Below are 18,998 nucleotides of genomic sequence, written 5' to 3' on the forward strand. Positions count from 1 at the left end.
TTTCCAGCCCATAGGAATCCCCACCCATAGTTCCCACCCCCCTCCTGTCTCAGCCTCCAGTATTTATGCTGCAGTAGTTTATGTGTCGGGGGGCTGGGGTCAGTTTGTTATATCTGCAGTACTTCTCCTGTCCAATTCGGTGTCCTGTGTGCGTTCTCTAATTCTCTCCTTCTCTCTCTCTTTCTCTCTCTCGGAGGACCTGAGCCCTAGGACCATGCCCAAGGACTACCTGACATGATGACTCCTTGCTGTCCCCAGTCCACCTGGCCGTGCTGCTGCTCCAGTTTCAACTGTTCTGCCTTATTATTATTCGACCATGCTGGTCATTTATGAACATTTGAACATCTTGGCCATGTTCTGTTATAATCTCTACCCGGCACAGCCAGAAGAGGACTGGCCACCCCACATAGCCTGGTTCCTCTCTAGGTTTCTTCCTAGGTTTTGGCCTTTCTAGGGAGTTTTTCCTAACCACCGTGCTTCTACACCTGCATTGCTTGCTGTTTGGGGTTTTAGGCTGGGTTTCTGTACAGCACTTTGAGATATCAGCTGATGTACGAAGGGCTATATAAATAAATTTGATTTGATTTTGACTACTTTAAAATGGTGGAAGCCCTCAATGGCAATGTCCATGCTAAAACAGGTTATATCCAGCTAGGGACTTCTCTCTATCTCTATGATAGTCCTCCAGTTATGAGCTTCTACGCCATCCTGGGTTTGAACTGTGAACTCATGTTTATTAACTAAATAGAGGTAGGCCTAGGTTACGCTACTTCACTAATGTCAAACATCTTGGGAATCAATTTGAGTTGCACATCAAAACAGCTTAATCATCATTCTGTATGGTTTATTTGAACTACATAGTGTGTATCATAGATAATGAGAAATTGCTTGGTATTAAAGGAAATATATTATATTTGTTATCTGATACATAGTTAAAACCCTGTACATTTTGTTGCTAGAAAAGGTATGGTGCAGTTTTACAATGGTAAGAATGAACAAAGCAGAGAAATATTTCAGTTGGCAACATCATAATAGGGGTTTGTAAAAGGACTGCTTAATTGCTTACCATATTATATTTTCCATTGGTTACACTTGTACTGTATGCACACCTCCGATTAGCTCTTAATATGTAAAAGCAAGTTTGTTAATTTGCAAAGCAACAGATTATAGAAACAGTAGTAAACAAACAGCTCAGTGGAAATTATCTACCAAATCAAATGTACAGTAGCCCTAGGAATCAATCTACGGGTCCATTTTACTGTTCTGTCCTTTTGAAATGTTTGAACACCATTGTGGGTTTGATGTTGCAGGATTCTAGTTTTAGAAAAGATCTGTGCTCCAAAGTGAAGCAAATTGAGACATCTCTTTTTGTTATCCCATGGGTCATGGCCTAAAAATGGCAGAGGTTCCACTGAATTGATACAATTGATGTAGCTCCACTTCTGTTTTGTCAAGACTTTCCATGTTGCATTCATTTGGGAGTTATGTCAACAGATCTTTATAAAGATACCTCTGCTTCTCTTCCATTGTATTAAACTTCCACTTTGACACTCAACACTTCCTGTTCTCAACAGAAATACAAGCTGCACAAATGGCTGAATCATGACCTGTGTGCTTCATTAAATACATTAGTAGCTAACAATAACACACTGAAGGACATGAATACATTGTTTGCTCTGCTGCATACAGTACTTATACAGGCTTTAACAATTATTTTTAACAGAACTAAGGAACAAATATTTTATGGCATTGTTGAAAACAATAGAGTAAGTGATCCCTTCATGTATATTGGACGGTCATATCAGTGGTGTGGTGGAGCCTTGGACACACACAGGACATTTTTATAGATCTGAAATCAAAATGGAGGAAGACATTTCAAAGGCAACATTCATGCTGTCATTCCGTTATAGAGAAAGTCAGACTAATGATATTCTCTGGCATTTGCGTCTGTGATGGCACTTGGGTGACAGAAAGAGGAGCAGGTGCGTGCTAAGGGGGACACTCCGTAAGAGGATAGCTGGAGGTCCATTGCTGTATAAAAGCAGTAGCTTAAATGTACTGAAGGAATGTCATTTGAGTTGTCGCTATAATAAATGATTGTAGTCAATGAGGACAAAGTTATTTCTTTACACCTGGAACAGTATCATCATCAGCATTAATTCTATCCGAATCAAGCAGTGTCTGTGAAAACTCCAAGTCTATTCAGTGATGGAACACACATGCTGGTGGTGAGGTTTCAAAACAACACGGTCTTCCTGCCTCCATCGCCACACTGGCCAACAGCTGTGGTCACTGGCTGACGTGAACATGCACACCTGACTTAACCAGGTTGGTGAAAGGGGGAGGACAGGGGTGTGTTGGGGTCAGGGGTTGATCATATGGCTGCTGGAGTGATTTGATGTGCTGGTTAAAGCAAGCTGGTCTAAATATGTCCAGCACCCAAGTGGTTGTGGAGTGGACAGGCAGAGTGAAGCAGTTACGCTGGTGTCACATAGTTCCCTGGGAAAGTCCCAAAGGCATGTGTCCTTTTTGACGTACCTAAGGAAAGAGCAGAGCACAAAATAAACCAAAATGTTGTTCTCTCATACTGTACACTTTACAAATACTGTATGAAAATTAAACCCAGTCATCTGAAGTCATACTTGTAATGTCATGTGATGCCCAATAGAGGGCGCACTTCATTTGTCTTCTGAATATAAGGTTTGCGTAAATTCCTTACCTACAAACCAGCCATCATCACACTTCTCCATCACTTGTACTATGTCCCCCTCTCTCAGTTCCAGCTCATCTTTGTTCTGTGGTTTGTAGTTGTAGACTGCCTTGTATCTGAGTGAGAGAGCACAGGCCGGGGTTTTGGATTTGATTTTGGGCAAGATTAATAGACTGTGGCAATGAAAAATGAGGGGCAGTACCCTCAATCACGAAGTATAAAATCACATTTTGATTGATTACAAATTTTTACTCACGGTTGGTGCTGCATCACTGTTGAGCCAGCATTGTTGGTCGTTTGTGGTTTGGGGGTATTGGTCGGGGCTGCTCTTCCCCTGTGGGCAGATGGTGATATCTGATTGGATGGTGAAACAGCTCTGCCAATGGAGTTGTGCAAAGCCGGGTGTGCTCCTCCCCAGTGGTTGTTCTGGGTGGTGGGGAATGCAGCCCCAGGAGTGGGGTGTGGCCAGGGATTGGGTGCTTTTTTGGATAGTGAGGGCTGGGGGGATGAGCGTGAATGGGAAGCTACAATCCCATGGGGTATGGGTGAGGACGGCTTCAGGGGGGAATATCCTGGTTCAGGGCTGCGGGACGAGGGGGTCAGACTCAGAGGCGAGCGGGTCAAAGGCGAACAAGGTGAGTGTAGAGGGCGTCCTGGACTCATTGGCTCTGGGGATGTGGGTGACATGGGGCATGCAGGGTAGTCATCAGAGGATGATTTGGTGCGGGGTAACTTGTTAACCTGGACGTAGTTGGTGGGGAAGATGCCACTCCGGCTGGTCCCTGGGATCCGGCCCTCCAGCCACCTGTCATCCACACGCCTGGTCACACAGATCACCTCGCCCTTAGACAAGAGGGGAGCACAAATATGGTTCATGACATAAGTGTCATTCAGATATCAGGTACAGTAGTCATCCAGTGTTTCCCCTTTATCAATTTAGTAGTGGTGGCCTACCGCTGCTGAACTGTTGTCACTGCTGCAAGAAATATGTTATAATGTTTTGTGTATATACACAGTGTCTTCAAAAAGTATTCAGACCTGTTGATGATTTCCACATTTTGTTACCTTACAGCCTTATAAAACGTATTAAATTGTATTTTTCCCTCATCAGTCTACACACAATATTGCATAATGACAAAGCAAAAGCAGGTTTACATAAGTATTCAGACCATTTACTCAGTACTTTGTTGAAGCACCCCTGGCAGCGGTTACAGCCTCGAGTCTACATAGAGTATGACGCTACAAGCTTGGCACACCTGTCTTTGGGGCGTTTCTCACATTCCTCTCTGCAGATCCTCTCAAGCTCTGTCAGGTTTGATTGGGGGCATTGCTGCACAGCTATTGTCAGGTCTCTCCAGAGATGTTCGATCGGCTTCAAGTCCAGGCTCTGGCTGGGCCACTCAAGGACATTCAGAGACTTGTCCCAAAGTCACTCCTGTGTTGCCTTGGCTGTCTGTTTAGGGTCGTTGTGCTGTTGGAAGGTGAACCTTTGCCCCAGTCAGAGGTCCTGAGTCCTCTGGAGCAGGTTTCCGTCAAGGATCTCTCTACATTGCTCCGTTCATCTTTGCCTCGATCCTGACTAGTCTCCCAGTCCCTGCTGCTGAAAAACATCCCCACAGCATGATGCTGCCACCACCACCATGCTTCACAGTGGGGATGGTGCAAGGTTTCCTCCAGACGTGATGCTTGGCTTCAGACTAAAGAGTTCAATCTTTGTTTCATCAGACCAGAGAATCTTGTTTCTCATGGTCTGAGTGTCTTTTGGTGCCCTTTGGCAAACTCCAAGCGGGCTGTCATGTGCATTTTACTAAGCATTTTACTATTCAATCAATCCCTATACCAGTCTGCTGTTCCCACATGCTTCAAGAGGGCCACCATTGTTCCTGTTCCCAAGAAAGCTAAGGTAACTGAGCTAAACGACTACCGCCCCGTAGCACTCACTTCTGTCATCATGAAGTGCTTTGAGAGACTAGTCAAGGACCATATCACCTCCACCCTACCTGACACCCTAGACCCAGTCCAATTTGCTTACCGCCCAAATAGGTCCACAGACGATGCAATCTCAACCACACTGCACACTGCCCTAACCCATCTGGACAAGAGGAATACCTATGTGAGAATGCTGTTCATCGACTACAGCTCGGCATTCAACACCATAGGACCCTCCAAGCTCGTCATCAAGCTCAAGACCCTGGGTCTCGACCCCGCCCTGTGCAACTGGGTACTGGACTTCCTGACGGGCTGCCCCCAGGTGGTGAAGGTAGGTAACAACATCTCCTCCCCGCTGATCCTCAACACTGGGGCCCCACAGGGTGCGTTCTGAGCCCTCTCCTGTACTCCCTGTTCACCCACGACTGCGTGGCCACGCACGTCCAACTCAATCATCAAGTTTGCGGACGACACAACAGTGGTAGGCTTGATTACCAACAACGACGAGACGTCCTACAGGGAGGAGGTGAGGGCCCTCGGAGTGTGGTGTCAGGAAAATAACCTCACACTCAACGTCAACAAAACTAAGGAGATGATTGTGGACTTCAGGAAACAGCAGAGGGAACACCCCCTATCCACATCGATGGAACAGTAGTGGAGAGGGTAGCAAGTTAAGTTCCTCGGCATACACATCACAGACAAACTGAATTGGTCCACTCACACAGACAGCATCGTGAAGAAGGCTTAGCAGCGCCTCTTCAACCTCAGGAGGCTGAAGAAATTCGGCTTGTCACCAAAAGCGCTCACAAACTTCTACAGATGCACAATCGAGAGCATCCTGGTGGGCTGTATCACCGCCTGGTACGGCAACTGCTCCGCCCTCAACCGTAAGGCTCTCCAGAGGGTAGTGAGGTCTGCACAACGCATCACCGGGTGCAAACTACCTGCCCTCCAGGACACCTACACCACCCGATGTTACAGGAAGGCCATAAAGATCATCAAGGACATCAACCACCCGAGCCACTGCCTGTTCCCCCGCTATCACCCAGAAGGCGAGGTCAGTACAGGTGCATCAAAGCTGGGACCGAGAGACTGAAAAACAGCTTCTATCTCAAGGCCATCAGACTGTTAAAAAGCCACCACTAACATTGAGTGGCTGCTGCCAACACACTGACACTGACTCAACTCCAGCCACTTTAATAATATACTGTACTCTATATCATCGACTGCATCCTTAAGTAATACATGTATCACTAGCCACTTTAACTATGCCACTTTGTTTACATACTCATCTCATATGTATATACTGTACTCGATACCATCTACTGTATCTTGCCTATGCTGCTCTGTACCATCACTCATTCATATATCCTTATGTACATAATATTCTTTATCCCCTTACACTGTGTATAAGACAGTAGTTTAGGAATTGTTAGTTAGATTACTTGTTGGTTATTACTGCATTGTCGGAACTAGAAGCACAAGCATTTCGCTACACTTCGCATTAACATCTGCTAACCATGTGTATGTGACAAATAAAATTTGATTTGATTTGATTTGAAGGAGTGGCTTCTGTCTGGCCACCCTATCATAAAGGCCTGATTGGGGGAGTGCTGCATAGATGGGAGAACCTTCCAGAAAGACAACCATCTCCACAGAGGAACTCTGTCAGAGTGACTATCGGGTTCTTGGTCACCTCCCTGACCAAGGCCCTTCTCCCCCGACTGTGCCTTGACACAATCCTGTCTCGGAGCTCTACGGACAACTCCTTCAACCTCATACCTTGTTTTTTTTCTGACATGCAGTGCCAACTGTGGGACCTTATATAGACAGACGTGTGCCTTTCCAAATCATGTCCAATCAATTGAATTTACCACAGGTGGACTCCAATCAAGTTGTAGAATCAATGAAAACAGGATGGGCCTTTGTTCAACTTCAAGTCTTGTAGCAAAGGGTCTGAATACCTATGTAAACACTGAAAGGCAAAAAAAGAATTTGGTGCAAATTTTCAAATAATCTGTTTTCTATTTGTCATTATTGGGTATTATGTGTAGATTGTTGAGAAAAAATATCAATTTTAGAATAAGGTTGTAACGTAACAAAATGTGGAAAAGTCAAGGGGTCTGAATACTTTCCAAAGGCACTGTATATTTCTGCTGAGACGCGCTTTTAAATGGATAGTCATTGGCTCGTTGACTCGAAGTCTATGGGTACCACTACCCTTTCCACCACTGCTGGGGAAGTGGTTTTGTAGGGCAAACTCTGTGTCAATGTTGCAGGGTATCTCAGTGAATTTAACGCATGCAATGTGAGAAATACGGTATAGCTACAATACTGGAAATGATTAGATTGGAAATGAGAATCAAAAGAGTACATAGTAGGATTCTCACTTTGCGGAAGGACAGCTCAACAGGCAGGTCTGCATTGAAGGAGAACAGAGCCACTGCCTCTCCATAGTCCAGCACCTGGATGGTTGGAGACTTGATGGGCGTGGGCTTCTCTGTAGGAGGAACAATCTGGGGGCAGAAATGAGAGACGGGTGAGGCTCAGAATGATATGTGGAGCACTACATATAAGACCCATGCTCAGAAGTTAGATGGATGCACACCAACCTCCACATAGGTTGTGGGGAAGATACCGGCTCTCCCATGATGCTCTCCTTCAAACCAGTTGGTGTCTACCTGCCTGTGGATGTAAACTATATCCCCCTTCTGTAGAGACAGTTCCCTAGGAAGAGAAAAAAAGGTCAAACTATGGCAGGATGGACATCCATTAGATTAAAGGAAGAGGTCTGCTTTTTTGTAATCCTTTGTTACAAGGGTTTGTTTCTAGTAATTCTGTATTAACATTTACGTTATTGGGCTTGCTGAGAAAAAGGGTTTCGTACAATAACATTTGGCCGCCCTACATGTGATATAATTACAGTGTGTGCTTCTTTTTACTGACAATATTGTTTAACAGATGTGTGAGAGGGCAAATGGTTTGCAGGCGATCAGTAGGCATTATGACTCACTTGGGTGACTTAGCCTGGAAAGTGAACTTGGCTCGTGCTGCTTTCATCTACATAAACACAAAACAGTTTATCGGCAAGATTGAAGTTTGCTTTTCACAAGGGCACAGGCGTCTTTCTCCTTGCAGTTGTTGATAGTTATTGCAAGATCCTAAATCAGGGCAAGTTCAGCTAACAGAAAATAAAACAATACACTACATGGCGGCAGGTCGCCTAGTGGTTAGAGTGTTGGACTTGTAACCGAAAGGTTGCAAGATTGAATCCCCAAGCTGACAAGGTAAAAATCTGTCATTCTGCCCCTGAACAAGGCAGTAACCCACAGTTCCTAGACCGTCATTGAAAATAAAAATTTGTTCTTAACAGACTTGCCTAGTTAAATAAAGGTAAATGGCCCTGGATGTCTGAGTCCAGCTCAGCCTCAAAACAACTCAGCTCAGAAAGCAGAGACTCCTGGCCAATGCAGCACAGTGGTTGGAAGGAATTAAATCAGCCAAATTATACAAAAGTATGTCGATACCCCTTCAAATTGGTCAATTCAGCAATTTCAGCCAGTCCCGTTGCTGACAAGTGTATAAAAATCGTCCATGCAATCTCCATAGACAAACATTGGCAGTAGAATGGCCCATACTGAAGAGCTCAGTGACTTTCAACATGGCACTGCCATAGGATGCCACCTTTCCAACAAGTCAGTTTGTGAAATTTCTGCCCTGCTAAAGCTGCCCCAGTCAACTGTAAGTGCTGTTATTGTGAAGTGTAAACCTCTACGAGCAACAACGGCTCAGCCACGAAGTGGTAGGCCACACAAGATCACAGAAAGGGACCTCCGAGTACTGAAGCAAGTAAAAATTGGCTGTCCTCCGTTGCAACACTCACTACTGAATTCCAAACTACCTCTGGAAGCAACGTCAGTACAATCACTGTTTGTCAGGAGCTTCATGAAGTGGGTTGCCTTGGCCAAGGAGACGCACACAAGCCTAAAATCACCATGCGCAATGCCAACTGTCGGCTAGAGTTGTGTAAAGCTCGCTGCCATTGGACTCTGGAGTAGTGGAAACACATTCTCTGGAGTGAGGAATCGCACTTCACCATCTGGCAGTCCGATGGACAAATCTGAGTTTGGCGGATGCCAGGAGAACGCTACCTGCCCGAATGCATAGTGCCAACTGTAAAGTTTGGTGGAGGAGGAATAATGGTTTTCATGGTTCGGGCTAGGACCCTTAGTTCCAGTGAAGGGAAATCTTAACGCTACAACATACAATGGCATTCTAGACGATTCTATGCTTCCAACTTTGTGGCAACCATTTGGGGAAGGCCCTTTCCTGTTCCAGCATGACAATTCCCCTGTGCTCAAAACGACATCCATACAGAAATGGTTTGTCAAGGTCGGTGTGGAAGAATTTGACTGGCCTGCACAGAGCCCTGACCTCAACACCATTGAACACCTTTGGGATGAATTAGGCCTGCGATCCATTGCCCAACATCAGTGCTCGACCTCACTAATGCTCTTGTGGTTGAGCAAGTCCCCGCAGCAATGTTCCAACATTTAGTGGAGAGCCTTCCCAGAAGAGTGGAGGCTGTTATAGCAGCAAAGGGTGTATTAATGCCCATGATTTTGGAATGAGATGTTCAATGAGCAGGTATCCACATACTTTTGGCCATGTAGTGTATGTTCATAAATACAGATTCCTGACAGAGCACAAAAGCCTACTGCGAGGAACCTCACTCCTCAAATATAGTCGCTACTTTTTCAAAATGTTCTGACATTGTGTACAACACAGTTACCTATAGAGGTTGGATATCCCAATAACCAAGAAAGAGAAATACATTTACCTGCTTCTCCAATCTCTTGGGTGGGAACTCCATGGCTTCAGGTGCAGGGGAGAGGCGTTCTACTGTAGAACAGCATGAGGAGGTGGAGAGAAAAACGGGGGTTAGTGACGAAACAAGACAGATGGTATAGGGCATTCCACAGTAACCGAATTGCACTGGGACTTTTTATTTCAGAATGTATGCCAAACAAAAACCATTCATTTCAAAGTTTAACAAACCATATAACTCTATGTACAAGGAATACACTTAACCATTTACACTTAACATTTGACAAAAACACATACTGGAAGAACTGTGCAGATCCAAAGTTTGGTAACAGAATTTCGGTAAATCTCACTCAGTTTTTTATATGACCATGTCTTCCAAAAACTACTGCACATAACAGTAGTGTAGAGTTCAATACAGTACTGTAAAGTGGAGTATAGTTCAGTACATTAGTGTACTCAACTCTAGTTCTCTACTGTGTACTGTACTGAACTCTTCACTCTAGTTTACTCTACAGTACAGTACTGTACTAAACTATACTCTACTTTTCTGTACTAAACTTCTCTTTTATTTACTGTACGGTGCTGTGCTGAGTTGTCCAAACTTATGAAACACAGATGTCTATGATTGGTTCAGATTTGGTCTGGTCCGGACAAAATCTGAACCAATCATGGACATCTATGTTTGGGGCAAATTAAGACAAAGAACTTAAGTCTGTGGAAGTTGAAATCAAGGCCAGGACGGACTGACCAAATTTCAACTACTTTTCAATGTCAATGGGCGTTCAGTGTTGGTCGGTGCTCAGTGGGTGAGTGTGCTTGTTACAGTAAATGGAAAGAGAGGGGGCTCATGGGTAGGTGTGAGTAAGACCCGGGAGAGGAGACATCATTGGAGAGAGAGAGAGAGTTCTGTCACCACCAAATGACAGAAAGACAAAGAAAACAGTTATGAGCTGAACATACCAGAATGCCAGCCGAAGGGAGGACAATAGCAGGTGGCCCAACTGTGGTTTGTGACTATGATTTCCCATTGTAGCCAATTCAAATTTCAGAAATTCCATTACCGATTTTTCAGAAATTATGTTGCAGATTTGGTAACAGAATTTAGAGTTTTAATCACTTAATTCATAAACAACATTGATATCAGTAAAAACACTATAACCAATTGATAGGTCTACCTTTACTTGTTACTTCTGTGAACTTCCATTGTCCTCCCTCCTCATGAGGGAGATAAATTAGAAAATATCTTCAAGATTGTGGGTTTTTGGTAACGGAATTTGAAGGCACAACAAAAATATTCTAAACTAATGTTAAGTGTTGGTATTGGTTGGCAGTCGTCTTTACTTCAAAATTGTGTTTTGATGTATATCTAGTACCTTGAAATACTTTTTTTGTTCGATGTTTTCTAAGATCCCTTTTCCATCTCTTTGACAAGAAATCAAAGCCGTTGCTTATTACAAATTCTTGGAATGGAAATGTTTCATATATGCCTTCAATTTCTCTAAAATATTGACTCTTGGCTTTCATTTGACATGCTCATTTGAACTTCACATGTTGGTGCTCATGATTCCTTTTACATGACCTGTAGCAGAATCACAATGTGTGACTGACTTGGAGTTACATTGTGTTGTTTAAGTGTTCCCTTTATTTTTTGGGGCAGTGTATATAAAGTGTAAAAAAAATACATGTTTCCAGATTTGTTTAAGACAACCAAGAAACACTCCGTGTGACCCTGATTTAGCCCACTGCAGTAAAGGTTATTAAAAGAAGCCAAACGTTTGTGCTGGCTCTTGGACTAATTTCCAAGAAAAACAGTTGGATAAAGCTAATCTATAATTAAGACTTCTGGCCCGAAGTTCCTATTTTTTGTGCTTCCTCCCCACCCTGACACTACAGATATCTCCATACTAAAAGTAAGAAACCTCTCCTCTCACTAACCCAGATCAGTTTCATATCAAATTTGTTCACACAGATCAGGTAACAGACTACAGGAAATCACAAGGAATCAAAAGACTTCAACAATAGTCCCGTATTGAATTACTGTATTCTGTTAGTAGAGGCTGTTTTTCCATGGACTTTTCACTGATTAGACTATATAAAGTACACTACAGTATATACACATTACATTATGTATATCACCCACTTTTAAATTAAGCAATTCATATTACAGAATTCATGTACATAGCAGTATTATGTCCAACCTACTGTTACTAGTCTTTACTGAACTATTTTACTGAGACTGAATGTTGAGTGTCAAGGATCATATTACCTCTACCTTACCTGATACCCCTAGACCCACTTCAATTTGCTTACCGCCCCAATAGATCCACAGATGACACAATCGCCATCACTCTGCACACTAGCCTATCCGATCTGGACAAGAGGAATACCTATGTAAGAATGCTGTTCATTGACTATAGCTCAGCATTTAACACCATAGTACCCTCCAAGCTCCTCATTAAGCTTGAGGCCCTGGATCTGAACCCCGCCCTGTGCAACTGGGTCCTGGACTTCCTGACGGGCAGCCCCCAGGTGGTGAAGGTAGGAAACATCACCTCCACTCCGCTGATCCTCTACACTGGGGCCCCACATGGGTGAGTGCTCAGCCCCCTCCTGTACTCCTTGTTCACCCATGACTGCGTGGCCAATCACACCTCCAACTCAGTCATCAAGTTTGCAGATAACACAACACTAGTAGGCTTGATTACCAACAATGACAAGACAGCCTACAGGGAGGAGGTGAGGGCTCCGGGAGTGTGGTGCCTGGAAAACAACCTCTCACTCAACGTCAACAATCAAAAGGAGATTATCGTGGACTTCAGGAAACAGCAGAGGGTACACTGTTTTCTATAATATTCTACGGTATCTCATTCACTTAATAATGTTTACATATCTCACATTACTCATCTATATGTATATACTGTATTCTATACTATATCTTAGTCCGTTCCGCTCTGACATCGCTCGTCCATATGTATATACTGTAGTCTTAATTCATTCCTACTTAGATGTGTGTATTGGGTATATGTTTAATTGGTTAGATATTACTTGTTAGAAATTACTGCACTGTCGGAGTTAGAAACACCAGCATTTCGCTACACCCGCAATAACATCTGCTAATCTCGTGTATGTGACCAATCAAATTTGATTTGAGTGGCTTAGCACCACTCTTTCTGAATGCTTGGATCCAGGATCAACTCCTAATCTTACCATGTGTGGGACTGAGGGCTGCCCTCTGAGCAACAGCTGACGTGGGGACAATGGGACAATGGAGAGGTTGCTTTGAATCAGTCAAGGAGCTGGGGAAAAAAGATAGCATGTTTACTTTATGCTCCCACAAACTCCTGTCAATGAGATTTTTCCAAATCTTAACAGCCCACATGATGGAGCTCTACACAATATGAGAGGACAGAGTGCTGTGTGCTGCAGTAGACACATTTGCCATGCAGACTTGGCCTCTGGCCACAGCTGATGGTTTGCATGTAAAGATCAAATAAACATGAAACAGATGCAGAATCAGATGACTCAAGCGTGAGAGGGGAGACTCTGGGGACCTTCTGTCTTTGGAGAGAACTTTTAGTCATCATCATAGTCACTGACATTATTACCATGTTGAAATGACAGGGAAACTTCATCCAAAACATAACAGTGTGAGCAAATCAGTGTCATTATTAAAACAAACATATCTGAGAAAGTGCATTAGGTCGCTGGGCTAAAACATATGTTTAGCAAACAACAACTAGGAGAAAAACTGTCCAAGAATGTATTAAGCTAGGTAAGGTGCCCTCTTGAACTGACAAATATTGGACTGAAACTTGTTAAAGGTATATAGCTCAACTTAAGTAATCTATAAGTGTCTTGGCAGCAAGACTATAGTTACTTTGTCAAGTTCTCATGTCTTAACTACTAGGGAACCAACGACTGTAAAGACTAATTTATGGCAACAGTAGTGAGATGGACAAGTCACTGTAGAATGTTTATTTCACATGCCTGCAAAAAGTATTGACTGCAATGCTGTCTGCACTGGTTATCAAGCCATGGTTTATAGACTCTTCAATGACCAATCTGTCAGTGCACAGACACAGATACAAGCCACTGGGAACAGATGTCAATTCCACGTCGGTTCAGCGTAATTTCATTGAAATGTGGAAACAACGTTGATTCAACTAATGTGTGCCGATTGGGTTTCACCGTTTAGTACCAAGACAACAGCAATCCAAATGGTTGTGAGCAGTCTTGTAGATGCTTAATCATTGAAAACAGTCATTCAACTGTAATGACCAAGTAAAAGTTTCAATGCCACTGACGTGGATCTTATAGAAACAACAGGTGGATTTGTTACTCATAGACAAGTGGTATGAGGTGTCAGAAATGTGTTGCCTTTGTGGGACAATAAAGTTGTAAAATACTTTCATGATCTGAAAACAAAGCACAGTTTCTGTCAGAGACCAACTGGCAGATCTTTGCCTCCCCAAAAATATTTCTGGATGAAAAAAAACTAACAAGAATGATTTGAGAGAGGCTAAAATATTTGCGGAGTAAATATCTCCTCTGTTATGAACAGATTTGTCAGAGCAAATTAAATAATGGTGTGTGAATTACATTGTTTTGAGGACACACATCAGTAACTATAGGAGCAGTATACAACAATGAACAGTATAATAACTGTTTCCTGTATCAACAACAATCCCTGCACATATTTCACAACAACAAGTGATACAGTTCAACCAATGACCTACCCTGTACAACTTGAGACATCATTTACTGTTTGGGATAAAAACCATTGTATGTACAATCACACCAACACACAGAGCAACAACTTTGTGCAGACCTGACCCATAACTCACCTGTTGTCCTGTGTTGTCCCTGTCCCTGCAGCAGTTCCTGGATCAGCATTTCTGGCACCCTGGAAGCAGAAATCACATTAAAGGCTGTTGTTCTCTCTTGAATGAAATCTCAGATACTTAGACAGAGCAGAGGTGGTGACCACTCCCAAAGGAGCCAGAGGAAGACAGAAATCCCCTGGGTCCTACACTCCTTTGAATACAATGATAAAATTGATAATGGTATTTTTATCTGTGCTATCTTTGATTGAGGAGTAACAACCACATACAGCTGATGATTAGATGAGGTGCAAATGAAGGTTGTGAAGAGAATCAACGTCAACATTTGAAGAGTGAAATCAAATCCTTGAATTCAAACGCATACAAGGCATACAAGTAGTGCTACAACTGAACCTCTGTTTCTACTGACAGCGAGAGGGAATAATCGAACAAATGCTTGTTGGATTTACAAGCAGATGGGGTGGGTGGGGGTGGAGGAGGAGGGGGGGAGTTGGAGGCATGTGATTTGAGTCAGACACATCCAAGTGCAAGGCAGGCAGGCAGGCATGTCCTGGGGGCGTGAGTAAGGTCACAGGGCAGTGTCAGGGTTGGCATGCAGGGTTGTCTGTCTCAAACAGTTCTCAGGAGGGGAGATGCTCCACAGCTGGAAGGGACTATCATCAACAACAGATATAGACTAGTCAATTGAAACTAGGTGAAGGTTCTGGTATAGCATTGGGGAAGTCTTATTACTGTATTACAATAAAGACAAGTTATGATGCTGTCTGTGGATAAGCCCTGCTTATGATAACATGGATTTATGATATTGACTTATGCATGCAAGTAACCAGACCTCATTGCTGGAGTAGTGAGAGAGGGGGTTACAGGCAGGGTAGCAGGGAGGAGTGTTGCTTCAGCAGAGTCACAAGAAGGGCCTCAGTACCTCACCCCGGCCTCGTCGTGTCTGCTTCTTCTGGGAAAGTCTTCTCTCCAGACCTTGGATGTCTGAGTCCAGCTCAGCCTCAAAACAGCTCAGCTCAGAGAGCAGAGACTCCTGGCCAATGCAGCACAGTGGTTGGAAGGAATTAAAAATCAGTCAAATGTTACACTATATACACAAACGTATGTGGACACCCCTACAAATTTGTGGATTCGACTATTTTAGCCACACCCGTTGCTGACAGGTGTATAAAAAAATCGAGCACACAGCCATGCAATCTCCATAAACAAACATTGGCCTTACTGAAGAGCTCAGGGACTTTCAGTGTCACTGAGCTCACAGAACGGGACCTCTGAGTGCTGAAGCACGTCGCTCATAATAATAATTTGTCTTCGGTTGCAACACTCACTACAGAGATCCAAACTGTCTCTGGAAGCAACGTCAGAGTCCAACGTCACCATTGGACTCTGGAGCAGTTGAGTGATGAACCACACTTCATCTGGCAGTCCAAAGTACGAACCTGAATTTGGCGGATGCCAGGAGAACGCAACCTGCTCGAATGCGTAGTGCCAACTGTAAAGTTTGGTGGAGGAGGAATAATGGTTTGGGCTAGGCCCATTTGTTTCAGTGAAGGGAAATCTTAATGCTTCAGCCTCCATAATAAGCTGTGGACCAGATCTGGAACTGGGTCAATACGGACCGCAGGTCCCAAAAAAAAGTATACAAAAATATATATACAGTACCAGTCAAAAGTTTGGACACACCTACTCATTAAAAGGGTTTTTCTTAATTTTTTATATTTTCTCAAATCAAATTTTATTTGTCACATACACATGGTTAGCAGATGTTAATGCGAGTGTAGCGAAATGCTTGTGCTTCTAGTTCCGACAATGCAGTAATAAGCAACAAGTAATCTAACTAACAATTCCTAATCTACTGTCTTATACGCAGTGTAAGGGGATAAAGAATATGTACATAAGGATATATGAATGAGTGATGGTACAGAGCAGCATAGGCAAGATACAGTAGATGGTATCGAGTACAGTATATACATGTGAGATGAGTATGTAAACAAAGTGGCATAGTTAAAGTGGCTAGTGATACATGTATTACATAAGGATGCAGTCGATGATATAGAGTACAGTATATAGGTATGCATATGAGATGAATAATGTAGGGTAAGTAACATTATATAAGGTAGCATTGTTTAAAGTGGCTAGTGATATATTTACAACATTCCCCATCAATTCCCATTATTAAAGTGGCTGGAGTTGAGTCAGTGTCAGTGTGTAGGCAGCAGCCACTCAATGTTAGTGGTGGCTGTTTAACAGTCTAATGGCCTTGAGATAGAAGCTGTTTCTCAGTCTCTCGGTCCCAGCTTTGATGCACCTGTACTGACCTCGCCTTCTGGATGATAGCGGGGTGAACAGGCAGTGGCTCGGGTGGTTGATGTCCTTGATGATCTTTATGGCCTTCCTGTAACATCGGGTGGTGTAGGTGTCCTGGAGGGCAGTTAGTTTGCCCCCGATGATGCGTTGTGCAGACCTCAATACCCTCTGGAGAGCCTTACGGTTGAGGGCGGAGCAGTTGCCGTACCAGGCGGTGATACAGCCCGCCAGGATGCTCTCGATTGTGCCTCTGTAGAAGTTTGTGAGTGCTTTTGGTGACAAGCCGAATTTCTTCAGCCTCCTGAGGTTGAAGAGGCGCTGCTGCGCCTTCTTCACGATGCTGTCTGTGTGAGTGGACCAATTCAGTTTGTCTGTGATGTGTATGCCGAGGAACTTAAAACTTGCTACTCTCTCCACTACTGTTCCATCGATGTGGATAGGGGGTGTTCCCTCTGCTGTTTCCTGAAGTCCACAATCATCTCCTTAGTTTTGTTGACGTTGAGTGTGAGGTTATTTTCCTGACACCACACTCCGAGGGCCCTCACCTCCTCCCTGTAGGCCGTCTCGTCGTTGTTGGTAATCAAGCCTACCACTGTTGTGTCGTCCGCAAACTTGATGATTGAGTTGGAGGCGTGCGTGGCCACGCAGTCGTGGGTGAACAGGGAGTACAGGAGAGGGCTCAGAACGCACCCTTGTGGGGCCCCAGTGTTGAGGATCAGCGGGGAGGAGATGTTGTTACCTACCCTCACCACCTGGGGGCGGCCTGTCAGGAAGTCCAGTACCCAGTTGCACAGGGCGGGGTCGAGACCCAGGGTCTGAGCTTGATGACGAGCTTGGAGGGTACTATGGTGTTGAATGCCGAGCTGTAGTCGATGAACAGCATTCTCACATAGGTATTCCTCTTGTCCAGATGGGTTAGGGCAGTGTGCAGTGTGGTTGAGATTGCATCGTCTGTGGACCTATTTGAGCGGTAAGCAAATTGGAGTGGGTCTAGGGAGTCAGGTAGGGTGGAGGTGATATGGTCCTTGACTAGTCTCTCAAAGCACTTCATGATGACGGAAGTGAGTGCTACGGGGCGGTAGTCGTTTAGCTCAGTTACCTTAGCTTTCTTGGGAACAGGAACGATGGTGGCCCTCTTGAAGCATGTGGGAACAGCAGACTGGTATAGGGATTGATTGAATATGTCCGTAAACACACCAGCCAGCTGGTCTGCGCATGCTCTGAGGGCGCGGCTGGGGATGCCGTCTGGGCCTGCAGCCTTGCGAGGGTTAACACGTTTAAATGTTTTACTCACCTCGGCTGCAGTGAAGGAGAGACCGCATTTTTCCGTTGCAGGCAGTGTCAGTGGCACTGTATTGTCCTCAAAGCGGGCAAAAAAGTTATTTAGTCTGCCTGGGAGCAAGACATCCTGGTCCGTGACTGGGCTGGATTTCTTCCTGTAGTCCGTGATTGACTGTAGACCCTGCCACATGCCTCTTGTGTCTGAGCCGTTGAATTGGGATTCTACTTTGTCTCTGTACTGACGCTTAGCTTGTTTGATAGCCTTACGGAGGGAATAGCTGCATTGTTTGTATTCAGTCATGTTACCAGACACCTTGCCCTGATTGAAAGCAGTGGTTCGCGCTTTCAGTTTCACGCGAATGCTGCCATCAATCCAAGGTTTCTGGTTAGGGAATGTTTTAATCGTTGCTATGGGAACGACATCTTCAACGCACGTTCTAATGAACTCGCACACCGAATCAGCGTATTCGTCAATGTTGTTATTTGACGCAATACGAAACATGTCCCAGTCCACGTGATGGAAGCAGTCTTGGAGTGTGGAGTCAGCTTGGTCGGACCAGCGTTGGACAGACCTCAGCGTGGGAGCTTCTTTTTTTAGCTTTTGTCTGTAGGCAGGTATCAGCAAAATGGAGTTGTAGAATAATAGTGAAGACATCAAAATTATGAAATAACACATGGAATCATGTAGTAACCAACAAAGTGTTTTATACAACTCAAAATATATTTTATATTTGAGATTCTTTAGAGTAGCCACTAATTCCTTGATGACAGCTTTGCACCCTCTTGGCATTCTATCAACAAGCTTCACCTGGAATGATTTTTTCAACAGTCTTGAAGGAGTACCCACATATAGTGAACACTTGTTGGCTTCTTTTCCTTCACTCTGTGGTCCAACTCATCCCAATCTATCTCAATTGGGTGATTGTGGAGTCCAGGTCATCTGATGCAGCACCGTCACTCTCCTTTTTGGTCAAATAGCCCTTACACAGCCTGGAGGTGTGTTGGGTCATTGTCCTGTTGAAAACACATGATAGTCCCACTAAGTGCAAACCAGATGGGATGGCGTATTGCTGCAGAATGCTGTGGTAGCCATGCTGGTTAAG

The 18,998-nt window shown here is 44.2% G+C and overlaps 1 protein-coding gene across 4 annotated transcripts in view; it reads right to left on the reverse strand.

The window, feature by feature from the left end:
* Positions 1–807: 807 nt before the first annotated feature.
* The window catches only part of LOC135541619 (vinexin-like), a 51,569-nt gene continuing 33,378 nt past the window's right edge, over positions 808–18,998 (reverse strand). For 2 of the 4 annotated variants that reach the window (XM_064967926.1, XM_064967930.1), the window contains exons 11-20: positions 15,230–15,340; positions 14,311–14,369; positions 12,674–12,762; positions 9,480–9,541; positions 7,653–7,699; positions 7,252–7,366; positions 7,030–7,155; positions 2,967–3,553; positions 2,720–2,826; positions 809–2,538 (exon numbers count right to left, since the gene is read on the reverse strand). In XM_064967926.1, coding sequence (XP_064823998.1) covers positions 2,477–2,538; positions 2,720–2,826; positions 2,967–3,553; positions 7,030–7,155; positions 7,252–7,366; positions 7,653–7,699; positions 9,480–9,541; positions 12,674–12,762; positions 14,311–14,369; positions 15,230–15,340 — 1,365 coding nt within the window. In that variant the 3' untranslated portion in view covers positions 809–2,476. Of the gene's footprint in view, positions 2,539–2,719; positions 2,827–2,966; positions 3,554–7,029; positions 7,156–7,251; positions 7,367–7,652; positions 7,700–9,479; positions 9,542–12,673; positions 12,763–14,310; positions 14,370–15,229; positions 15,341–18,998 lie in introns of all 4 variants that reach the window. The other 2 variants (XM_064967949.1, XM_064967941.1) reach the window with 2 other exon arrangements.

Source organism: Oncorhynchus masou, chromosome 1, assembly GCF_036934945.1.
Source record: "Oncorhynchus masou masou isolate Uvic2021 chromosome 1, UVic_Omas_1.1, whole genome shotgun sequence".
Taxonomy (NCBI): domain Eukaryota; kingdom Metazoa; phylum Chordata; class Actinopteri; order Salmoniformes; family Salmonidae; genus Oncorhynchus; species Oncorhynchus masou.